Here is a 22,761-nt window from a genome sequence, read left to right on the forward strand (position 1 = left end):
TAAGACAGTTGTGGATTGAACCGCTGTGATCCATAGGTTATTAACAGATTGATTTTCAGAAATAGATTGCCAGGTCTTTCCTCCTATTCCGTCTTAGTCAGGAAGCTCTGCAGAAACCTGTTGAGCATCATAGCAACACCTAAGTCACCAATGACAGATGAGTGGTGGCTGCGCATGAGGTGCACTGGCCAGGAATCAAACCCAGGCCTTCTGCATGGAAGGAAAGAATTTTCCCACTGAACCATCACTGCCTTATAGAGATTATAGTTTCAATATAACAATATACTCTGGTAGAAAATTACCTAACCTAGCTTAATTACTGATTCAAGACACAAAAGTTTACTGAACATTTACTATGTGCAGTATCTATATAATTGACCAAGCACATCTTACAGTCGGACACATTCCTACACAATATGGCATATACACTGGATATACATTAGGCACCATGAGAAAAATGAAAGCAATTATTACTGCTTGGCTTGGGAATCGGGATGGGGTTAGCGATAAGGGTTTAATTTGAGGAATATGTTAGGTGTAGGGAAATACGGATTACTTACATTTAGAACAAGTTCTTAGAGTATATGAAATTTCCCAAATGGAGATGAGTGGAACATTCCAGCAAGGACAAAGATTGTGTGCAAAAGCATAGAGACCTTAGTTTACAAACAGTAACTTGTTAAACAGAATCCTTCAAAATTGCAACTCAAGGCTTGAATTTTTTCTTCAGTTCTTTCAGCTTGAGAAATGCTGAGCGTGTTCTTCCCTTTCGGTTTTCTAACTCCAGGTCTTTGCACATTTCATTATAATACATTACTTTGTCTTCTCGAGGCACCCTTTGAAATCTTCAGTTCAGCTCCTTTACTTCATCATTTCTTCCATTTGTTAGGCTACTCAACATTCAAGAGCCAGTTTCAGAGTCTCTTCTGACATCCATTTTGGTCTTTTCTTTTTTTCCTATCTTTTTAATGACCTCTTGCTTTCTTCATGTATGATGTCCTTGATGTCATTCCACAACTCATCTGGACTTTGGTCACTAATGTTCAATCCATTAAATCTGTTCTTGAGGTGGTCTCTAAATCCAGGTGGGATATACTCAAAGTTGTACTTCGGCTCTTGTGGAGTTGTTCTAATTTTTTTCAGCTTCAACTTGAACTTGCATATGAGCAATTGACGGTGTGTTCCACAGTCGGCCCCTGGCCTTGTTCTAACTGATGATATTGAGCTTTTTCATCGTCTCTTTCCACAGATGTAGTTGATTTGATTCCTGTGTATTCCATCTGGTGAGGTCCATGTGTACAGTCACCATTTACGTTTCTGAAAAAATGTATTTTCAATGAAGAAGTCATTGGTCTTGCAAAATTCTATCATGAGATCTCCGGCATCATTTCTATCACCAAGGCCATATTTTCCAGCTATCAATCCTTTGTCATTGTTTCCAACTTTTGCATTCCAATCACCAGTAATTATCAATGCATCCTGATTGCACGTTTGAACAATTTCAGACTGCAGAAGTTGGTAAAAATCTTCATTTTCCTTATCTGTGGCATAGTGGGTGGTGCATAAATTTGAATAATAGTCATATTAACTGGCATTCCTAGTAGGCATATGGATAGTATCCTATCACAGACAGCATTGTACTTCAGGAGCGATCTTGAAATGTTCTTTTTGACAATGAATGCAATGCCATTCCTCTTCAAGTTGTCATTCCTGGCATTGTAGACCATATGATTGTCCAATTCAAAATGGCCAATACCAGTCCATTTCAGCTCACTAATGCCTAGGATATCAATGTTTATGCACTCCATTTCATTTTTGATGATTTCCAATTTACCTAGATTCATACTTCGTACATTCTACATTCCGATTATTAATGGATGTTTGCAGCTGTTTCTTCTTATTTTGAGTCTGCTGCAAAAGACCTCTTTAAAGTGTTAAATAGCAAACATGTCACTTTGAAGACTAAAGTGTGCCTGACCTAAGCCATGGTGTTTTCAATCGCCTCATATGCATGCAAAAACTGGACGATGAATAAAGAAGACCAAAGAAGAATTGATGCCTTTGAATTGTGGTGCTGGTGAAGAATACTGAATATACCATGGACTGCTAAAAGAACGAACAAATCTGTCTTGAAAGAAGTAGCATCAGAATGCTTCTTAGAAGCAAGAATGGCAAGACTATGTCTCACATACTTTTGACATGTTTTCAGGAGGGATCAGTCCCTGGAGAAAGACATCATGCTTGGTAAAGAAGAGATTCAGCTAAAAGGAGGAAGACCCTTAACGAGATGGATCGGCACAGTGACTGCAACGATGGGCTCAAGCATAACAACGATTGTAAGGATAGTGCAGGACCAGGTATTCCAAAACACGGAATAAAACCAGTGTTTTATTCTATTGTACAGAGGGTTGCAGTGAGTTGGAACAGACTCAATGGCACCTAACAACAGCAACAACTGGTTATTGGGGATTATGTTAATGGAGAGATTCTCAGGTAATTAAGTCAGGCCAGAGAAGGAGATACTTCAACTTGTTAAGTTTATGTGGCTTTGCTTAAGTCACATAACTTAGGCAGCAGTTTGGACTACCTACCCATCCATTAGGTTTTTATGTATGAGCGCATAAGTATGTAAGGTAATTTGCTCATGTTTCCACTCTAGGTAGAATATTATTTATTATTAACTAAATCATTTCATGTAATGTATGATGAAATACACCACAGATTCTATAAGACATTATGGAGAGGAACTTAAGCTAGAAAAATAAATAATATATTCTTAACAATTTTTTCCCTAACTAAAAATAATAATAATAATAGGAAAAAAAGGTCTCATTATTATTCAATTATTTATTTATTTATTCATTCCACAAATTTTTTCCAAGAAGCCACTATATGCCATACCCTGCACTATGTGCTAAGATTCTGCAGTGAATGAGACATGATTTCTGCCCTCAAAGAACTTACTCTTTAGGACAGTAGACAGAAATTATACAAACAATTATACAGTGGAACTGCTACAATGAAGCAGAGTGCTGTGAATGTTTATAATGGGAGGAACTCTGTGAGGTATGGGAGTTAGGTAAAGCTTCTCTAAGGAAATGACTTTTAAACAGAAATGAAATTTGAACAGAACTTAGTCAAAACAGGTCTGCGTGTATGCATGTGTTTTGATAGGGGATAGCGATTGGGTCTGAGAATGGAGAAAGAGCAGCATAGGTTGAGAGAGCTAAAGATAGAAAGGAACTTGGCTACAAATGAAAGATGGTTATGAATGAAAGTGAGGTTTAATGTCATCAGTGACAGTGGGAAGGCTTATAGACAGGGGCCAGATCAGACAGGAACCTAATTTTGGACTTTATCCTAAGAGCATGGAAAGATTTAAGAAGGAAAGTAATATCTAGGCATATAGCCCATATTCTCACACTTTGCACTGTCTTTCTCTCATGAATTCTTCCCACTGCTTCCATGTCTTTCAGATGGTTGCAGCAACCCTCACTCACTATGTAGAACTTTCAATCATTTTTAGCTATTGATTGCTACTTAAAAACAACCAAATATTTTACTTGAAATTTCACCTCTCTGAAAATATGAAGTCACTACCATCCAAAAGCTGAATCTCTAAAAATATTGGTAAAAATGTATGGTGAAGTCTTCAGAAGCGTGGCTCAATGTTGCTGCCTACTGAGTCAGAGAAGGAAGAAAGAAATCCAATAGGGTTAGATAGTGCCACCACTTGCTGAGGGGCTGGCTACCAGTGCCAGGTGCGCTGATAGGCACTTAGTTTTAGAAACAAATGTAACAGAGGATTTAAAATGTTAAGAGGATTTACTTTGTGTTTTATTGTTTCTTGGAGTGTCTAAACCAGTTGCCATCCAGTCATTTCCAACTAACGGTGACTCCATAGGTTGCAAAGTAGAACTACATTCCATAGGGTTTTCAACGGTATGACTTTTCAGAAGCAGATCACCAGGATTTTCTTCCAAAGCACTCAGGGTGGGTTCGAATGGCCAACCTTTCTGTTAGTCAAGTGTTCAACTGTTTGTGCCACCCAGGGATTCCTTAAGAGGAGTCACTTCAACATTCAATTGTATATTCTGATTTTCACATAGAGATTTAACAGAAATGATTTTCAAAAGCTTATATTTACTAAAACAGGCACCTTGTTTGTTCAGTTTCATTATATGTTTTAATATACTATTTTATAGTTGAATTGGTTTGAACTAGAGATCAGGAGAAATAATCGTAGTGTTATTAAATGCAACAGTTTTCACATTTTATTTTTAAACTTCTGAACTTTAAATTATACTCCACGTGACCCAAGTGAGACCTTAAAAATGGATTTGGTCTCATGCAAAATTGTTCATCAAACTTAAGTCTATCCTTTTTAGAAAGAAAACAAAGAGTTCCATCTTAGGAATAAAAGAAAAATAAAGTTAATGGAGATGTGCATAGTTATAAGAAAGAAGAAAGTTTTATTTGATTATATTCCAGTGTTTGGTTTTTAGAATTAAAACTAGCCCATTGTCAAAATGCATCTAGTTAGTCTTAAAAACTCACATAAATATCATTTGTTCTTTCTCTGTGAACCAAGGTCCTTGCTCCTTATAAATAAAAGAGGTGAAGAAATGATCTTTATACACTCATTTCCCTTGAGCAAAGAGTATCAAAGAATCATAGAATAAAATGGGTTTGTTACTTGAATTCTTCTCTAATTAAGGTTAAGACAAGCCTATAAAACTCATTACACTCACCATTTAAGCCAAATTTAAATACCGCAACCCCCAGAGGTATAAAGGAACACTTTGCATCTGCTCAGCATTCTAATAAGTTGATTTTTAATTTACATACATTTGCAAGAAGGGCATGTTTTTCTGGAAAGTGCATTACAATTTAGGAACTGTTGTAATTTTAATAACATTCTCTTGGAAATTCCACATAGAGTTAATATTTCACTCTAATTTGACTCCTGAGTCTATAAAATGGTCTCTGATTTATGTTTACATCTATATAAATATAAATGGTCATTAATTTATATTTATAATATATAATACATAAATATATGTACATATTTATATATATTAGAATTATAAACTGTACTAGCCAATTTTTACTTTCTATCCTTCCTTCCAATACTCCTTCCAATATTTATTTTCAGTTAAATGTATATCTTTATTATGGGTACTACTGAATTTAGTTAAGATTTTGTGCTTATATTTTATTTAATGTTTTATTTTAAATGATTAAGAAGAAAGTTGCAAAACTATGCTTATGTAACTGCCAGACAAAAGCATACAGACATTTTTACCTTTTGATATATCAAGCAGAAATGCTGAATAGCATCATGATTTCAAGTCAATGTATATTTTCAGATTATATGGTACTTAACCTCTGAGGAAAACAGAAATCTTTTCCTAGGCCAAGTGTAAATTGCATGGCTTTTTCAAAGGCAATACAAGTTCTATGATTAGATTTAGCATAAAATCAAGTTCTCAATTTAAAAGCCAGCTGTAAATACACACATACAAAATTGCATATGTATTATGTTTAATGGTCTTAGAAACAGCTTTCAGAAACTATCAAAGCTTTGAAAATTTCATTTAACCCAGAATGTCTGTTTTGGCCCAACTGATATGTTACAATATTATTCTCTTTACTTTCCTTTTAGTATTCTCCAGCTTGCCCAGCTAAGAGATGATCATCTACATACAGCAAGTACATTATATTTTACAGATGCAGTTTTATATGAAAGTCAAACACAAATAGAAATTAAAAAGTTGTGGTACCCTATCTGATTCTAATGCTTGTTTACTTGACTGATACAGTTCTTGAAGGTGCAGTTACTTTGAACCTAATGATGGTTAGTTCTACATATTTTGGATGTTGAGCTTAGTCCTCTCTTGTCATCTGTCCCAACTGGTGACATGGAAGAAAAACTTACTGTGCTCAATGAATAATCAGTTGAAGAACATAAATACTTGATATAGGAATCCACCATTTTATCTGTTACAAATATATCACTTATCTATCTTACAAAATTTTTTTCAGGAAAGCTTAAAGTCAGTCTTTCTCTTCCTTACTATATACACCAAACAAAATATGCACACACCTAAAATTGATACGCTGTAGTAGAAAATTTTGCACTTATATCACCTTTTAGGTAAATGGGATAATATAATACCTGCAGACTCACCTTATTATGCCATAGATGTTTCACGCAAATGGCATTTTCCTCTCCTATTTTTAATGATTTTAAAATACGACTACTTTTCTCATCCTAATTCTAAGCAATCTCTCTAACACCATCTCTCCTACAGAAGTCATTCTACCTGGTATTTAATGAGCTAAAACAACCAAATGATAGGTAGTAGTAGCTAGTGTTTAAATAAACTATTCAAGAAATAATTGTCTAACACAAAGGAGTAAAGTACTTCATAAATTATTTGTGTATTTTTAAATATGAACTCTTCGACATAGGGTTTTGTTGAATCATTCTATACAGCAGATAGCCTAGCCTAGGCATAAAGCTAAATGTGGGTGAGAATACAGGAAATAAACAGCAAACAAAAATACAAACCACCCCATAGGGTTGATTTAATTCTAGTCATCTGCTTCAAACTGCAGAAGACAGGGAGGAGTAGGTACTGAAGATGGAAGTAACGAAAAGGTAAATGGTTCAGAATTTTATATTGAACCTCAGCAGCTGCTTGTCCTCCATGAAAACAGATAGTTACTTGTTACAACTTGAAATCCATTCATTATTTCCAAGCATTGTCGGTGGATCTATTGTTAAAACACCACCCTACTGAAGCCAAGGTCTTAGGTTTCAGGGAAGGAGTCAGCATCTTGCTGTCTCTGAGTTATACCTCTTTGCCTTCCTGCAAATGTTTGTCATTAGTAAAAAGGGGACTGTGTATGAGAATGAAATACTGTTGGTCCATGACTTTTACTGGAAAATAATGCAAATTTCATGATCTATGGATAGTGACTGAGAAGTAATATCCTCATGTGTAAAGAATCTCATATATATTCTAATAAAAGAGAATGATAGTTTGATGGCAATATAAAATAGTAATCATTAATTAAAAACAAAAATATATTTCCTTTGGTAGAGAAAATGAACTATTTATATGATTTCTATGAAGAATTAATACTGAGGATTTTATTTTTTTTTAACTGACAGTTTTAGATAGCATTATTTCTTGTGTATTCCCTGGGTGGTACAAATGGCTAATCGCTAGACTGCTAATTGAAAAGTTGGATATTCAAACCCACTCAGCGGTGCCTCAAAAGAAAGGCCTGCAGATCTGATTCTGAAAAATCACAGCCTTGAAAATGGAGCAGTTCTACTCTGCACACATGGGGTCGCTATGAGTCAGAATCGACTCAACAGCAACTAACAACATTTCTTACATTTTTAAAAAAAACTTCCCTTTAACTCTGACAAATCAATAAAAGCTGATTGTTTTTCAACATTTGTTACATTCTCATAACATATGCATTATTTTCTGAGAAAAAGTACCAAATTGGTTATCTTTTTGCTTTAAAAACCTGTACTTTCTGACTTCTTAAAAGTCACTGCCTTTTGCTATCAATAATAGAGTAGTAATGCTGCTAATTTTAAAAGATGTCTTAATGTATTATTTTCTGATTTATTTTTAGTAATAAAAGAACTGTATAATCATTAAGATTTAAGGTTTCTAGACTATAGCAAACTGGAGCCCTGGCGATGCAGTGGTTAAGAGCTATGGCTGCTAATCAAAATGTCAGCAGTTCAAATCCACCAGCTGCTCCTTGGAAACCCTGAGGCAGTTCTCCTCTATCCTATAGGGTCACAATGAGTTGAAATCGACTCAACGGCAATGGATTTAGACTAAACATACGTCAGAATGAATCACTGGTATTGTAAATTTTCAGGTCAACGCATCAACTGTTCAATCAATTTATCTCTTTATAATTTTAATACACAATATTTCCAAAACTATTCATACAAATCTAAAGTCAAGCCACAGATTATATGTTATTACCTATTATAGCAATGAATGAAGATAGATATTAATACTCCTTTTATATACTCTGCATTACATAACACATTGCTTTACACTCAGTTGACACTTAGTACTTATTTGTCGAAAGTGAATATATAAAACACAAAAAGAAATAAATTTAGGGTTTAAGAGCTGGTAGGTCAGCACCTTTTTAGAAGCCCTGAGTTATCGAATGCCAGCAGAAGCGAGGAAGACCAATGGTATGACAAAAGAGAGAAAGTGCCTAAGAATTCTAATGAGGGTAAAGGTCTTATAGTTCATTCCCATTGCTTGCTACAGTTCATTGTGTTTTAGAGTTCACATAACGTACGACAATAGCGCAAAGTCTGCAATTTTTATGCATTGCTGTTTTCTATTATACGCCTTAACCTTGTAACTGTGATAAATTACGCACTAAATACGTTTTAGGGTCTTTTTCTAGCCAACTATGTGATGCTGCAGGGGTCGAATGTCAAACACTGTCAACTAGATATTTTTTCCAAAAAGAAATGCAAAAACTGGAGGTTACCACAAAGCTGGTTTGAAAGGTGTTTAGAGAGATAAGAATCAAGTTTGCTATAATAAAAACATCTTCAGAAGAAAGCATTTTAAAGTATTCCAACAAAGTATATCTAACAAAGATTAAGGAAGTATCTCCAAAACATTATAAACTCCTTTTAGATTATATATAAGCACATCTTCGATCCAATTTCAAAGGCACACTTTTGCTGTCCTCTTGAGATCTTGGCAGATGTACTAGATGAGGCATTTTAGTTATAGAAAAGGAAAACAAATCTAGCTAGTTTAAGAAGAGAAGCAGAAATCACTATAAAATTCCAGAAGTACCTTCTAGACTCAATAACTGAAATGCAACCAGTCTTCAGGAGAAGACTGGAATCACAAAATGAATGATTCCCTTATTAGTAATTTTGGCTGCAGGCTCTCTTTCTCTGTTATCTGTTTCTTCTGTTGGCTCCACACACAGAAAGCAGCTCTCTCTGATACTCAAAACACAAGGCAACAGATGGCTGTCTTCTAGTACCTAAGTGGTCAAGAAACTAACTCACACAGAATTTGAATATTCTTGGTTACAATTTCCAGTTCTCATTGGAAGGGTTTCTGATTGACCCAGCTTGGGTCTTATGACTGTGGGTGGTGTCACACTGAAAGAGCAGGACTATCTAAAGGAGCTCACATGTTGATCTAGTAAGGATATCATATATAGAATAGGGATCTATAATTTAAGGAAGAACACTCATTCATTGGTCCATTCATTCAACAACTTAATCAAGACTATATTTTAGGCACTGTTCTAGACACTGACTATCCAGATAGTGAATGAGCTAAATATGGTAAATGGGTACCTGCTTTCATGTATTGTAGAAATTAGAATGATTTCAAACAAAACAAATCAAACAAAAAAAGTTACTACTTTGCTAGTTAGAGATGAAAATAATGATGGAAAATCTTTTAAAAGCAAAATAACTTCTTAAGGTCCAAAAGGCAGCAATCAATTCAAGAATAAAATTTAAGACCACTACCCATAATGTCTGCATAAGCACATTATAGGCTTTGGTCCTTCTTACAGAAAAGGAAACTTTGACACCTCTACAATGAATTGCAGTTACATAATATCTGAGAGCTATGTAATCCATAGACTAGGCCAGTGAAATTTTATTACTCACTCATATGATTTAATACTTATAGGAAATGACAGCATAATGTAAAATAACTAGATTTTCTTTATATGGATCCTTATTGTCACATGTCAATACTGGACAGATTATACAGAAGTTGCTAACGGTACAAATGAACCATAATGTAGTTATCAGGAGTAATGAAATTTTACATTAAATGAGAGCTTACAGAATACTCAGAGGTATAATTGGAAATAATGAGTCATCCAATACAGTAGCAGAGAAAATAGTTCCTGCTTTCAGGGCTTGGTAAGAAAAGTACACTGAGTTTACCAAGAAACAGAATGGGCCACCCAGAGAGTTCTGTCATTGGCCCACATCTTGGTTTTACTATTTTCAATTTCCCTAGACGATTTTATCTAATCCCAAAATTTTAACTTGTCACTTGGATGCCAACTTGTCCTATATCTATGTCTATGTACTAAGGTTCTCTACCTCTCAGATTTGATATTTTATTCCATCCCCAAGCTTTCTCTTCATTCACATTAGACTGCAGGTTCTATGAGGGGGAAGGAATCAAGTATGATTTATTAACATGTATATGCCCAGTGGCTAAGGCAGTACATTAAATGACTTAGGGCCTTTCTTCTAAGCCTTGATTTATGTTACTCCCATTGGAATGTCCCTCTCTTCCACCCACCTATCTGGTAAGTCTCTATTTATTGTCTCAAGATTAAATTCAAGCTTTTCTTTGGTGAAACCTTTCCTGAATCCTCTATTCTATTCACTTTGACTCATTAAAACAGCTTATAAATTATAAAATATATAACAAAATGTTCCTGTTAGTCATTTTAATGTCTGTCACTTAAAATGCTTATGATTATTTTTTGTTAAGAAATCAGAGAACTTTAGTTCAAGATATAGCAAACAAAGTAAAGCAAAAAAGAAAAATAAAGAGAACTCCACTTCTGTCAATTGTATTTTAAAAGATTTTCTCATATTATTCTGATCTCAGAAAGCATTTAACCTATTTATTTTCCCTGGTTCAGAATTCAGCTCTCCCAGTTAGTTTTCCTTTTCTTTAACATCATTGAGCTTCTAGGCATTTCTAACTAACCCTACGAATCAGCTCATAGTGTACCAAGATTTTATTTTGATACTTAAGAATAAAATCCATTTGATAATAATCAAGACAGGTTATAGGTTTGCAGACAAATTTTGACAACTAATATTCAGATGTAGTCCTTTGAAATGGATTTCTCTGGAATAGCTTATATGTTCTCTCGCTTTGATACAACAATCCAAAACAAAAGGTTAAATTCTTTTTAGGTGTTCTCATTCCACAATTCAGATGACTTTTACTATCTACTTTTCATAAACAAAGATGTCATGATTAAATACCATAATTTTTTACAAGTTTCCACACCTAACCTGTAGAACCATAGCTCTATTAGCTAAGCCTATACCAATCATGAGAGGAGAGCCATTTTATAAAAAAAAAAGTCATAAGCCTCATAGTGTTATTTAAATTTGGAGGTAGATTATTTTCAAAGTCTGTTACCTGTCCTAGAAATAGTCATTACATGCAAAGTATTGAAGACTACTGCTTTTTTAAAAACTATATAGCTAATATAGAATTATTAAAATTACTGTAGTTCTCTAATTTACTGCCCACTAAAATTTTTTACTGTATCAGTATTCTGTACATTTTGGTCTTGATTCATACAAGGCAATTCTCCTGAGAAGTGTATAAATATTACTGAAAGAAAACAGGATCAAATATATCCTAGGGAGGCTATTATATAAAATACATCTATCAATTCTTGTATAAAGAAAACAATTATTAAGTTGTGTGAAACATCACATCCCTATCTTATTTTGTCAAAGTCTTTCTGAAGTTCAGATTTTCCTATCCTGTTATGATTAAGGCAAAACTTAAGAAAATTTTAATAATAATTCCTGTTAAAAGTATAGGCATTAGCACTAATAACTTCTTTAACAGGGTAAGGATAAATGACAACCAGAAAAATGTCTGCAAAACGACCCCGTTATCGCTGTACAACTTCATGTATATACATATGTATTTGTGTGCATACATATATCGACCAATATATAAGTACTTATGGTTTCCTGTGACTCTAAATAATTTGTAGATTTTCCAAAACAGATTTTTTTTTCTGTAAGTAACAGTTTTAGTCTCATTATGGTAACATGAAATAGCCTAAAAAGTCCAAAATGACAGAAAAAGGGCAAAAGGAGACAGCCATCTAAAGTTACCATTTCTTATCTGATTAGCCCTCTCACCATCCCCGCTCCAATCCTAACAGCTTTCCCCTTGCTAGCAATTTAGAAAAAGGCAGACTTGCTACATGTCATGTACTACATCCTGACAGTATCTTCTATCAATCTCAGGACAATAGTACCTGCTCTGAACTCAGGATGTCAGTCATGATGACATTGTTACTCTTATTTTCCTGGTGTGCTTCAGTATCTCTTATCTCCTGCCTATAGTCACAGTTCCCTGCCAGGAAGAAGAGCATAACCCCCAGGTACAAACAAACAGGTCTGTCTTTGCATTGTGACACCACTTTCCACTCACAAATAAGAGGAAGAGAGCTTTACCCGGAGGAAGGAGAGGTCCCGGTTGTGCTCGATGCTGGTTATCTCCAGGTTGCCCATGACTACCTCACAGTTCTCATAGTATTTGCGCAAGGCTCGGTACTGCTGCTCCAGGTCAGAAAGAGAGCTCAGTTTATTCTCTGTTCCTGCACACACTGCCAAGACAAGAAGATATACATGAAGTTATATAACCTTTTATGGCATGTACAATGACAATATCTCCCTCAAAACACTCTATTCCACCCCACTCAACCCCAATTCCCTGAATTAAAATATTTTTAATGCATCAAGAGCCACATACCCACACACTGATAAACATCTTCACTTTTATATTCCTCATTTCAGTTAAACAAACAAAATAGCATGTACTAACCGCAGAGAGTAATATAGCAAGGAGAATAAGAAAACAGAAACAAATAGCAAGAAGACTAACTCAGAATAACCACACTTGCTGTGAACACATAAAACACGTAAATCTTATCTCATTTATACATGACTTTCTTTAGGACTGATAATTACTCTCTTTTCTAACAGGATACTTCTACAGATATAAATAAAATCAAAAGATGTGAAAGTAACAAAAATTTTACTTTATAAAATGATATTTCTTTTCTTTTATAAAATATGCAGTTCTAATTTGATACATTTTCTACATAAAAACTTGTGCCTTTAATACCTCAATTACAAAGACTGAAATATTTATAAAAAATACTACAACAGGCTTTGTAACAAAATATATACATTTATTGATGTCAAGTGGATCATTACTACATGTGTTTACTAGTATCCTGAGGTATAATGGGCTGATCCCAGGCTGTCACCTTTGGAGGAAGGCTCTTGAGTCTGTCCATCTGTGACCTGAGGGCACACATGTGGTTTTTTTTTTTTTTTTTTTGGTGAGTGTTGATATATTTTTATCTCTTCTGGAAGTCTGATTTTTATCTATTACTTCTCATTGTTTGTATACTGACCTATATAAGTCCTTACTGTTTAATACACCAATTCTTATCTTCAATAGGGACTAAAAAAAATTATATTATGAAGCTTATAATAATAGTAGGTATGCTAAAGAAAATAGATGTGAATGAATCTCTTTAAGCTTGTTGCATAATATACTGAATTTAAGCAAGATACAGAATATAAACTCCAGACAGTGGGAACATGGAGGTGGAGCTTGGTAATAAGGTCATATACACATTTGTGTGTCATATACACAGAAATGACAATAAAGCAATGATGCCAGATATTTCTCTTTGATGTGCCATCTCCAAGCTACTCTCTCCCTCATTCCCTCCTACATGCCAAGCCCCTCATAAACCAAGCTGGAATATATTTGCTGCCTTTGAGAATACAGTTTTTATAGAGTGATAAGCATAGATACTATAGCAAAGACAGAATCCCCAATATCCATTCTCTCCTTCTTTAACAGTAATAGACCAACCAATTTTGGGCTGGGTAGGTGGCCCTCCTAAGTAGCGATTACATTTCTCTCTTCTCCTTGCAGGTAAGTTTGCCAAAGGACTAAAATTTGACATGCTGTACGACACCTTCAAAAACTTTACTTTAGTTCTGGTTGGAGCCTGCCTTTGTCTCTTTTCTTCTTCATACCTTCCTCCAACGTGCCACCTGGAATGCAAATGGGATGGCTTAAACTTGAACCACTCTCTGGACCCTAAGAATGAGGTACACACTTTAGAGATGGCAGAGAAATAAGTCAAAAGGAATCTGGTGCCCGAATGACTTCACTGAGAAAAGTCATCATACTACCCATGGACCATGTAACTTTATGCTTTTAGTCTATCTTATTTAAGCCACTATCATTTTTTTTTTCTTTTTACTTGCGGCAAAATCTAATCCTGATTTATAGGAAATTAAAATTGCAGGAGGTAAGAGAGTGAACATATTGTGAGGACTAAGGTAGCAGGTATAGGGCAATCATTTGAGAAAGATAACAGTGTATGGCGGATAAACTGTTTAAATTATCAGATGTTGTTTTTGGGTACCGTCGAGTTGATTCTTACTCAGAGTGACCCCATGTGACAGAGTAAAATTGTCCCATAGGATTTACTGCCTCACAGGATCTACTAGAAGCAGATTCCCAGGACTTTCTCCCACGCAGCCACTGGGATGGTTCGAAATGCCAGCCTTTCAGTTAGCAGCTGAGCGCTAACAATTGTACCACTAGGACTCCTTAAAATATTGGGTAACAAATGTATAATTTTATCATTATATATATTTACATATGATGCCGTGCATATATGTACTGTACACACACACACATAATTTTAAGCTGTTACAATTAAATGTGAAATTTTCTCAATAATAGAAGAAATATGTCTTGGCATCCATTTAATAATAATCTTTTCCACATTATGAACTAATTAATGTTTTTAGTAATCACTTGGTAAGTTAGAGAATAAGCCTGCACTTAACCTGTAGTTTCTGTTGTTAAATCATGTATTTCTGAATCTTTATTTTATTATCTAATTAAATTTTAAAGCATATTTATGTGTTGATGGTGTTAATCAGATTTTACAAATAAAAAAGCTGACATACAGACATTAAAGTAGCTAGCATAACAACATAAATTATTATTTAGAGAGAGAGATGCTCAGGATACCTAGAGACTTCCTCGTAATCCTAAATACAGTATATTTCTATTATACTAGGCTACGTTGAACACTTCCAGAATTTAGTTAAACATACATTTCCAGTGGGAAAAATAACTAAGTCTGTTATAACACATTCAGAAGGAAGATGATGTGAAAAATCATAACATTTATATTAATAGATGCTTCTCCCAAAATTTATTCATGCTTTACTAGGGAAATTCAGAATATATTAAATATTTTGGAAACCTTTTCATTTGGATGTTTACATATGGATTTTTTATATCTGATATTTTAATTACAAGTATTATTGTCAATTAAAAGAAACCTCAAAAAAAAATTTGGAATACGGCCTTTAGATATATTTTGCGAGTGGTGTAGCAAGGTTTAACCCATTGCCTTCGAGTTGATTCCAACGTATAGTGATCCTATACGACAGAGTAGAGTAGAACTGCCCCCATAGAGTTTCCAAGGCGCGGCTGGTGGATTCAAACTGCCGACCGTTTGGTTAGCAGACAGTGCTTAACCACTGTGCCCAGAGCCCCGTAGCAAGGTTTATTGCTGCTTAATAACCACCATCAGTATTTGTCTTAAAACATAAGTTTGTTCTCATTGGAATTTAAAATAATTGAAATCTGTATTTCATAAAACCCACCTAATAGAACCTTCTCAATGGACATATTTAATGAGTTTATAAATATATGGTTATAAATTTTCTAGGGGAAATAAAATCAAGATTATGGATTAAGAGTATTACCAAGAGAGCCTCTAGAAAATACTGAAGAGAAACAAATACCTGAAAATTTGATCCTGACTGATAAAAAGCACGTGCATGAATCGGCTCTTTCTCCTGCTTATGTTGAATACTATTGTAGTTATCAATGGAAATTCATTTCTTTTCTGAGCGTTTGTTAGTTTTTATAATAAAGGACCCTCTATAGAACAAGTAAAATGTTCACATGATCACTTTTGCAGTTTCATTTTGAACTGAATAAAGACTGCCAAGCAACCAGGCAGAATAGTTAAAAAACCAAAGGTCAAAAACATGTAACTTAACTGGAATTTAACCTTTCCTATATGACAAGATGGCACAAGACTGGGCAACATTTCATCCTATTATATATAAGGTCACCACGAGTTGGAGCTGAATGTGAAAAGTAAATTTTTATGAGCTGTGTCCAATATGGTTAAGAGCTCGGCTGTTAACCAAAAAGTTCAAATCTACCAGCTGCTCCTTGGAAACCCTATGGGGCAGTTCTACTATGAGTTGGAATCGACTAGACAGCCACAGGTTTTGGTATATCCAAGACTGACCATTATCTCTTGCAATGTAAAAATTCAATCATCTGAAAACTAAGTATTTAAAATAACTATGTACTTTAGCATGTTTTCCATTATGCATATATGAAAAAAGAGAAGTAAATAATAGGAAAATATTTGAATCTGGATTTTTTAATTCATAGTAAGTTCTTATTGTTGCTGTACATTCAGTTAAATAATCCACATAGTCTAAATATTTAGAATTATTTTTAGAATTTTGCATAAAGGACATATGTTGCCCTAAACTACAGTAATCTGTTGATATACCTATAAAAGACTATACACTCTTTGAACACAGGAGCTACATATTAATATTATTTTGTATCTGCTGAGCTTTATAGCACAACATCTTGCAAAAAATGTTATTTAATAATATTTAATTGCTACACAAAACAATTATAATTGGTATTCATAAAATCACCCTCAACTCAATAAAGTTGGTGTCGTTCAATAATTTTTTTGCTGTGTTTTGCAGTTACTGTATTAAAACAGAAAACAGAGATGAGTTAGGAGCCTTGGTGGCACAGTGGTTAAAGTGCTTGACTGTTAACCAAAAGGTCGGCAGTTCGAAACCACCAGCGGCTCTGTAGAAGAAAGATGTGGCAGTTTGATTCTGTAAAGATTACAGCCTTAGATATGGTATTAAAACAGAAAATGGAAATGAGTATATTTGGAAACATTTTTCAACATCACCACAACAAAAGACCATCAATAAACAAAAACTTTAATTAATCAGAATACCCTCTTCCTCAAATATTCTAGTCTGGAGATTTTATTACACACAGTCCAAGTGAGGAAATATTTTTGTCTCAGCAAGGCTTTTTTTTAAATGTTTGATCCAAACCATCTAGAATCAATAATATATTCATAATAATGCGTATCCTGAAAGACAGACTTGATTTTAAAAGAACTGGTTTGGATAGACGCATAAAAATCGTTTGTACTTCCCTTCATGAAGCCTTCACTGAGTGCCTCACCACTTTCATTTGTCAATCGATTTTACAATCAGGCAATGTATGAAAGATAATGTTTAAACCATCAAGTTTCATTGATTTCACAAAGCTGTTTATCAAAACAAAATGGAAAATTCTTCTTCACCAGCCAAAACAACTTTAACAAAATCTAGCCGTATTTGCCAACACTATTACAAAGTCCATAAACTATAAACCATACGCTAGGTTCAAGCTTCAAAAATCTTGAATTTACATGTGCTCCCTAGAGTTTTCATTCCGAATGTAACTCCAGGAGTATAGCTATATGTGAAGCTTAATAAAATCACCAATTATTCTACTTAGTATTGATTCAGTTACAAATGGAGCTATAAGTTGTAAACATGGGTGTTTTATTCATCCTGACTTAAGTTTTGCATCCAACAGCGAGTGAACTACTTAATACTCTTTCAGTAAAAAATTAAGACTATAATTAGAGTGTGTAGCAATACAAAGATGGTGAGTTGAAATTATTCATTTAACTCAAGGGGGAAAATATAATTGAAGCAAAATGAAAAAACATTAACAATACCCATATTAATACTAAGATCAATTATGATAGTAGGTTTGTCATGGTTATTGAAACCAGCAATCCATTTGTTTATAAAAGAAAGAATGCCTGAAGAAAAAAAAAAAGAAGAAATCCAATTCTGGTAACCTTTTAAATCAAATGCTTATCAAGGATATCATTTAAGAAATGAATAATCATTTATTTAGCATCTACTGTGTATCTAGTCTCATGTAAACAATATGTTGACAATGAAATATTCTAAGATCTTTGGTAAGGGTTCATGTAGTTGTACCAGGTACAGTGTTGTTGTGTGCTGCTGAGTCAATTCCACTCATAGTGACCTCATAGGACAGAGTAAAACTGGCCCACGAGGTTTCCTAGGCTGCAATCTTTACAGGAGTAGATCACCAGGGCTCCTTACAAGGCACATAGTATATATAAACTATGCACACATTATTCATGGAGCCCTGGTGGCGCAGTGGCTAAGAGCTTGACTGCTAACCAAAAGTTCAGCAGTTCAAAACCACCAGCCTCTCCTTAGAAACTCTACGGTCAGTTTTGCTCTGTCCTATAGGGTCACTAAGAGTTGGAATCGACTCGACAGCAATGGGTTAGTTAGTCTGCACAAAAATACTTGGTAACCTGATAAAAATTCTCTAATTTTTCAATCCAATTTAACTGTGATAGGTATTTTCTTTTTAAGATATGTTAACATAATAATAGGGTTTAAATGAATGCACACTGGTGGACACTTAAAAATCTGGAGCGTAGTAAAACTCAAAACATAAAATATTTTAAGAGCACAAAAGGAGCAATTTACATTTTCAGTGACTATTATAAGTGCTATTATGGTTACATGGACATAGCAAGTTTTGTCGGCTCTCTGTTCAAAATATATCCCAAAACAGGGCAAAATTTGCCACATCCACTGCTACAGTCATTTAGTCCAAGCCACTGCTCTCTCTCATCTGGACTTTGGCAGTAGCCTCCTAACTGATCTGTATTCCCTACTTGCCTCCATTAGTTCATTCTCCACATAGAGGCCTGAATGATTTTTTTAAAAAACAAATTGTTCATGTTCCTTACTGAAAATACTCCTTGGCATCTAATCACACTTACTATAAAATCCAAACTTCTTACACTAAAAACCTGTATTCAGAGTCTTTCTCAAATGTCACCTTTAAGAAAAGTTTTCTTTGACCACCTTATCTCTAAAATATGCAACTGCTTTCCATGCATCACACTCTGTCTTCTCTTCCTTCTTTATTTTTGTTTCATTGCTATCTCAAATTGCATTATGCACTTGCTGTTTACTTATTGTTTGTCTCTACATTAGAATGCAATCTCCACAGGAGACAGGCCCTTTGACTGCTTAGCACCTGGAAGAGCAGTCACATAATAGATCCCTAATCAATATTTGTTGAATCAATAAATGGATTTTGGAGCCACTGAGAAACAGAATTGAGCCAGCATCAAGTTCTGGTTCCTCTATTTTTTAAAGCTGAGTGAATGTGAGCAAGTCACTTCAGAGTCTCAGCTTCTGTGTATCTACAAAGCGGGTTTGTAAACTAAGTGTTCTTAGCAGTGCAATCCAGTTTTGAGGGTTAATGCACAAGGCTTAAAGCTATCTCTAGCATTTGGAATTTGGCTCAATCACTGGACTGAAATGTAATCTTGGACAAGTTTCTTGGACTCTCTGTGGTTCATTTTCTTCATCTTGTGAAATGAGCATAACAGCCCTCACCTCAAAGGGCTGCTGTGAGGATTAAATGAGTCAATACATGTAACTTGCTTTACAGTGTCTGACTCATTGACACTGCTCAATAAATACTATTGTTCTTTATTCAAATATATAGTATATGGACACACTGTGACATGCAAATTAAATTAAAACATAAGGCCTGAAGGGTGATGTACTGAAATCAGCCTGATGTAAAGGAATAAGCACTAATAAAGAAGAGAGGAGGCCAGGACTTCTTTTCTTTCTCTAGTACTCTAGCTATGCAAAAATAGACAATTTCTTCTCTTTGGGTTCAGTTTGCTCTTTCCTTAAACAGGAGTTGATCTTCAGTTTCCTTCCAACTAAAAAATTCTGAGATTTAATTTATTTCTAAAATACGTTCTTAAAACCAAGTCTACATTATGTAATAGGCTGCACACAGTGAATGCTGTTGAGAAGGGTCATATTTTGGCAGTTTTTTATATGTTAAACACACACTTACACCAAATGACCCAACAATTCTATTCATACGTATATCCCTAGAGAAATGACAACTTATGTTTTTATGAAAACTTGTACATGACTGTTTATCAGAGCTCTATTCAAATTCACTAAAAACTAGAAATAACCCAAATGTCCTTCAATGTGTGAATGATAAAGTGTTTTTAAACAGTAAAAATGAATGAATGATTGATAGAACAACAACATGGAACACTTGGAATATTTTAATCTAACTGAAAGAAGCTAGTCTCAAAAGTCTACATACTGTAAAACTGCATTTATATGTCATTCATTATTCTAGAAAGACAAAATTTATAAGGATGGAGAATAGATCAGCTAGGGGTTAGGGGTTGTCATGGTTTGAATTATGTCCCCCCAAAAATGTGTATATCAGTTTGGATGGGCCATGATTCCTGGTACTGTGTGATTTTCCTATATGTTGTAAATCCTGCCTGAATGATGTTAATGAGGGAGGATGGGTGGCAGTTGTGTTAGTAAGGCAGGACTGGATCTACAAGCCTGGATTGTGTCCCGAGGCAATCTCTTGAGATATAAAAGACAGAAGTGAGCAGTGAGACAGGGGACCTCATACCATCAAGAAAGCAGTGCCGGGAGCAGAGAGTGTCCTTTGGACCGGGGTCCCTGTGCAGAGAAGCTCCTTGTCTGGGGGAACACTGAAGAGAAGAAGGCCGACAGAGAGAAAAAGCCTTTCCCTGGAGCTGACGCCCTGAATTTGGACTTTTAGCCTACTTTGACTATGAGGAAATAAACTTCTCTTCGTTAAAACCATCCACTTGTGGTATTTCTGTTACAACAGCACTAGATGACTAAGACGGGTGGAGCGAAGGGTCAACTAAACAGGGAAGAATGACGGATATTTTAGGGGTGATGGAACTGTTGTGTATACTGACTGTGGTGGTGATTACATAGATCTATACATGAATTAACTGTTCAGTGTTTTGTTCTGTTGCACACAGGGTCCCTACGAGTCAGAACTGACTCGACAGTACTAACAACAACATACATGAATTAAAGGAGCTTTGATGGCGCAGAAGTTAAGCACTTAGCTGTTAACCAAAAGGTCTGTGGATCGAACCCACCACCGGCTCCACAGGAGAAAAGACCTGATTATCTGCTCCTGTAAAGATTATAGCCTAGGAAATCCTATGGGGCAGTTCTAGTCTGTCATATAGGGTTGCTGTAAGTCTGAATCAACTGGATGGCGTGCAACAACAACAACGCAGCATACATGAACTGAAATTCACAGAACTGTACATCAAAAAAAGTCAATTTTACTGAACATAAATTAAAGCGCGCGCGTGCACACGCAAACAAGTATGTTTATTTGTCTAACTGAGTTAAATATGTTCCTTTATATAATCACAAAACTTTCTCATTATGCTTCTTTCTACATATAGTATACTTCTGTTCTTTTATGAAGTATTTTTATTATATTATTGAATTGGTTATTATTTTGATATATTAAAAAAAGAAAACCTGATGTCTATTGTATGTTTTTTCCCTTAATCTGGCTACCATGCTAAATACTTGTGATTTCAAATCCAGTTTCTTGATTGAGTCTTTTGATTTATCTAGGTCTTCAATCATATTATTTTATTTTATTCTGTTGGCTGGTACTGGTCTGCTCTTCTAGAATAATTTTTGGAGATAACAGACATAACAATCATTCCTATCTGTTTTCTAACGTTCATGGAAATGTTTCCCTTGTCACAGCATATATTTTTTTCAGGTTATATGTTTTAGAGTCCTGCTTTACAAGGGATTTTATTTCAGATTTGAATGTTGAAGTCTATCATGCAGTTTTTCACATTTTTGAAAAAAATTTTTTTTAACTTAAGGTGAATTATTAATGAATTTCAAATATCAAACCATCTTTGTGTTCCTGGAATGAACCACACCTAACCATCATGATTATTCCATTAAGGCACTTCTGAATTTTATTTATTCTTGCTTTATTTGCACTGTTTCTTTTTAATATTAAAAAATGTATACAAATGATTTTAAATATTTTTCATCAGATATCATTAGGCCACAAATGATAAATAATTGAAATGGGCATATATTTCAGAAAATTTGTATTTTACATGCTAAAATTTAAAAGTATTAAGGAAATAAAAATATTAATACAAAAATATTAAGTATTTTATGATTTATGTTATATAAGACTAGAAATAATATATTTTTCAATGTAACAATTGGTTATCTTTTTTTTTAAGAAGATAGGTGACCCCATAATGTCTATCTCTGAAACTTTATTCTCTTGTACTGTTTTATTGACTCCCAAAGTGACAAATCACTGTCCGCTGAAATAACTAATAGACTTTCTAAACAAGCCCTGAGCCAAATGAAAAAGGACATTTGGCATCGTAGACCTTCACTAATAGAGTTGTAGCTAGGGAAGACACAGTCATTCTATATCACAGACTGAAGAAAGGCAAGTCTATAGACTATATATTCTGCTGTTGATCTACCTAAAATGTCTCTGTGTTTTACCTCTTTTGTTTATTTACAGTTGTCCCTAAATATCCTCAAACATTCTTAAACTGATAAATTATACTGAAAGGGAAATAAGCTTATTATCAGAGACTATCACCAAAATGATAGCTATAAATACTATATGTGAGTGACTCTTAATTAAGAAATATATATTTTGTGAGTAGTCTACCCTAATCCAGTCTTCCCAATATAGTAGGTTACTCTTCTAATGTGTCCACTTTTTTCCATTTTATATTTCACAAATATTAGCTTATTAATATTAAAATAATAGCAAATGACTTTAAATGTATTATGTGGAACATCAACAGTTGACT

The 22,761-nt window shown here is 34.4% G+C and overlaps 1 protein-coding gene across 1 annotated transcript in view; it reads right to left on the reverse strand.

Moving 5' to 3' along the window:
- ERBB4 (erb-b2 receptor tyrosine kinase 4) overlaps positions 1–13,923 on the reverse strand; it is a 624,218-nt gene extending 610,295 nt beyond the window's left edge. Inside the window, exons 1-2 of the mRNA XM_023731191.1 lie at positions 13,722–13,923; positions 12,284–12,435 (exon numbers count right to left, since the gene is read on the reverse strand). Coding sequence (XP_023586959.1) covers positions 12,284–12,435; positions 13,722–13,815 — 246 coding nt within the window. The 5' untranslated portion in view covers positions 13,816–13,923. The remainder of the gene's footprint in view (positions 1–12,283; positions 12,436–13,721) is intronic.
- Positions 13,924–22,761: the final 8,838 nt, after the last annotated feature.

This window comes from Trichechus manatus, unplaced genomic scaffold, assembly GCF_000243295.1.
Source record: "Trichechus manatus latirostris isolate Lorelei unplaced genomic scaffold, TriManLat1.0 scaffold00041, whole genome shotgun sequence".
NCBI lineage: Eukaryota > Metazoa > Chordata > Mammalia > Sirenia > Trichechidae > Trichechus > Trichechus manatus.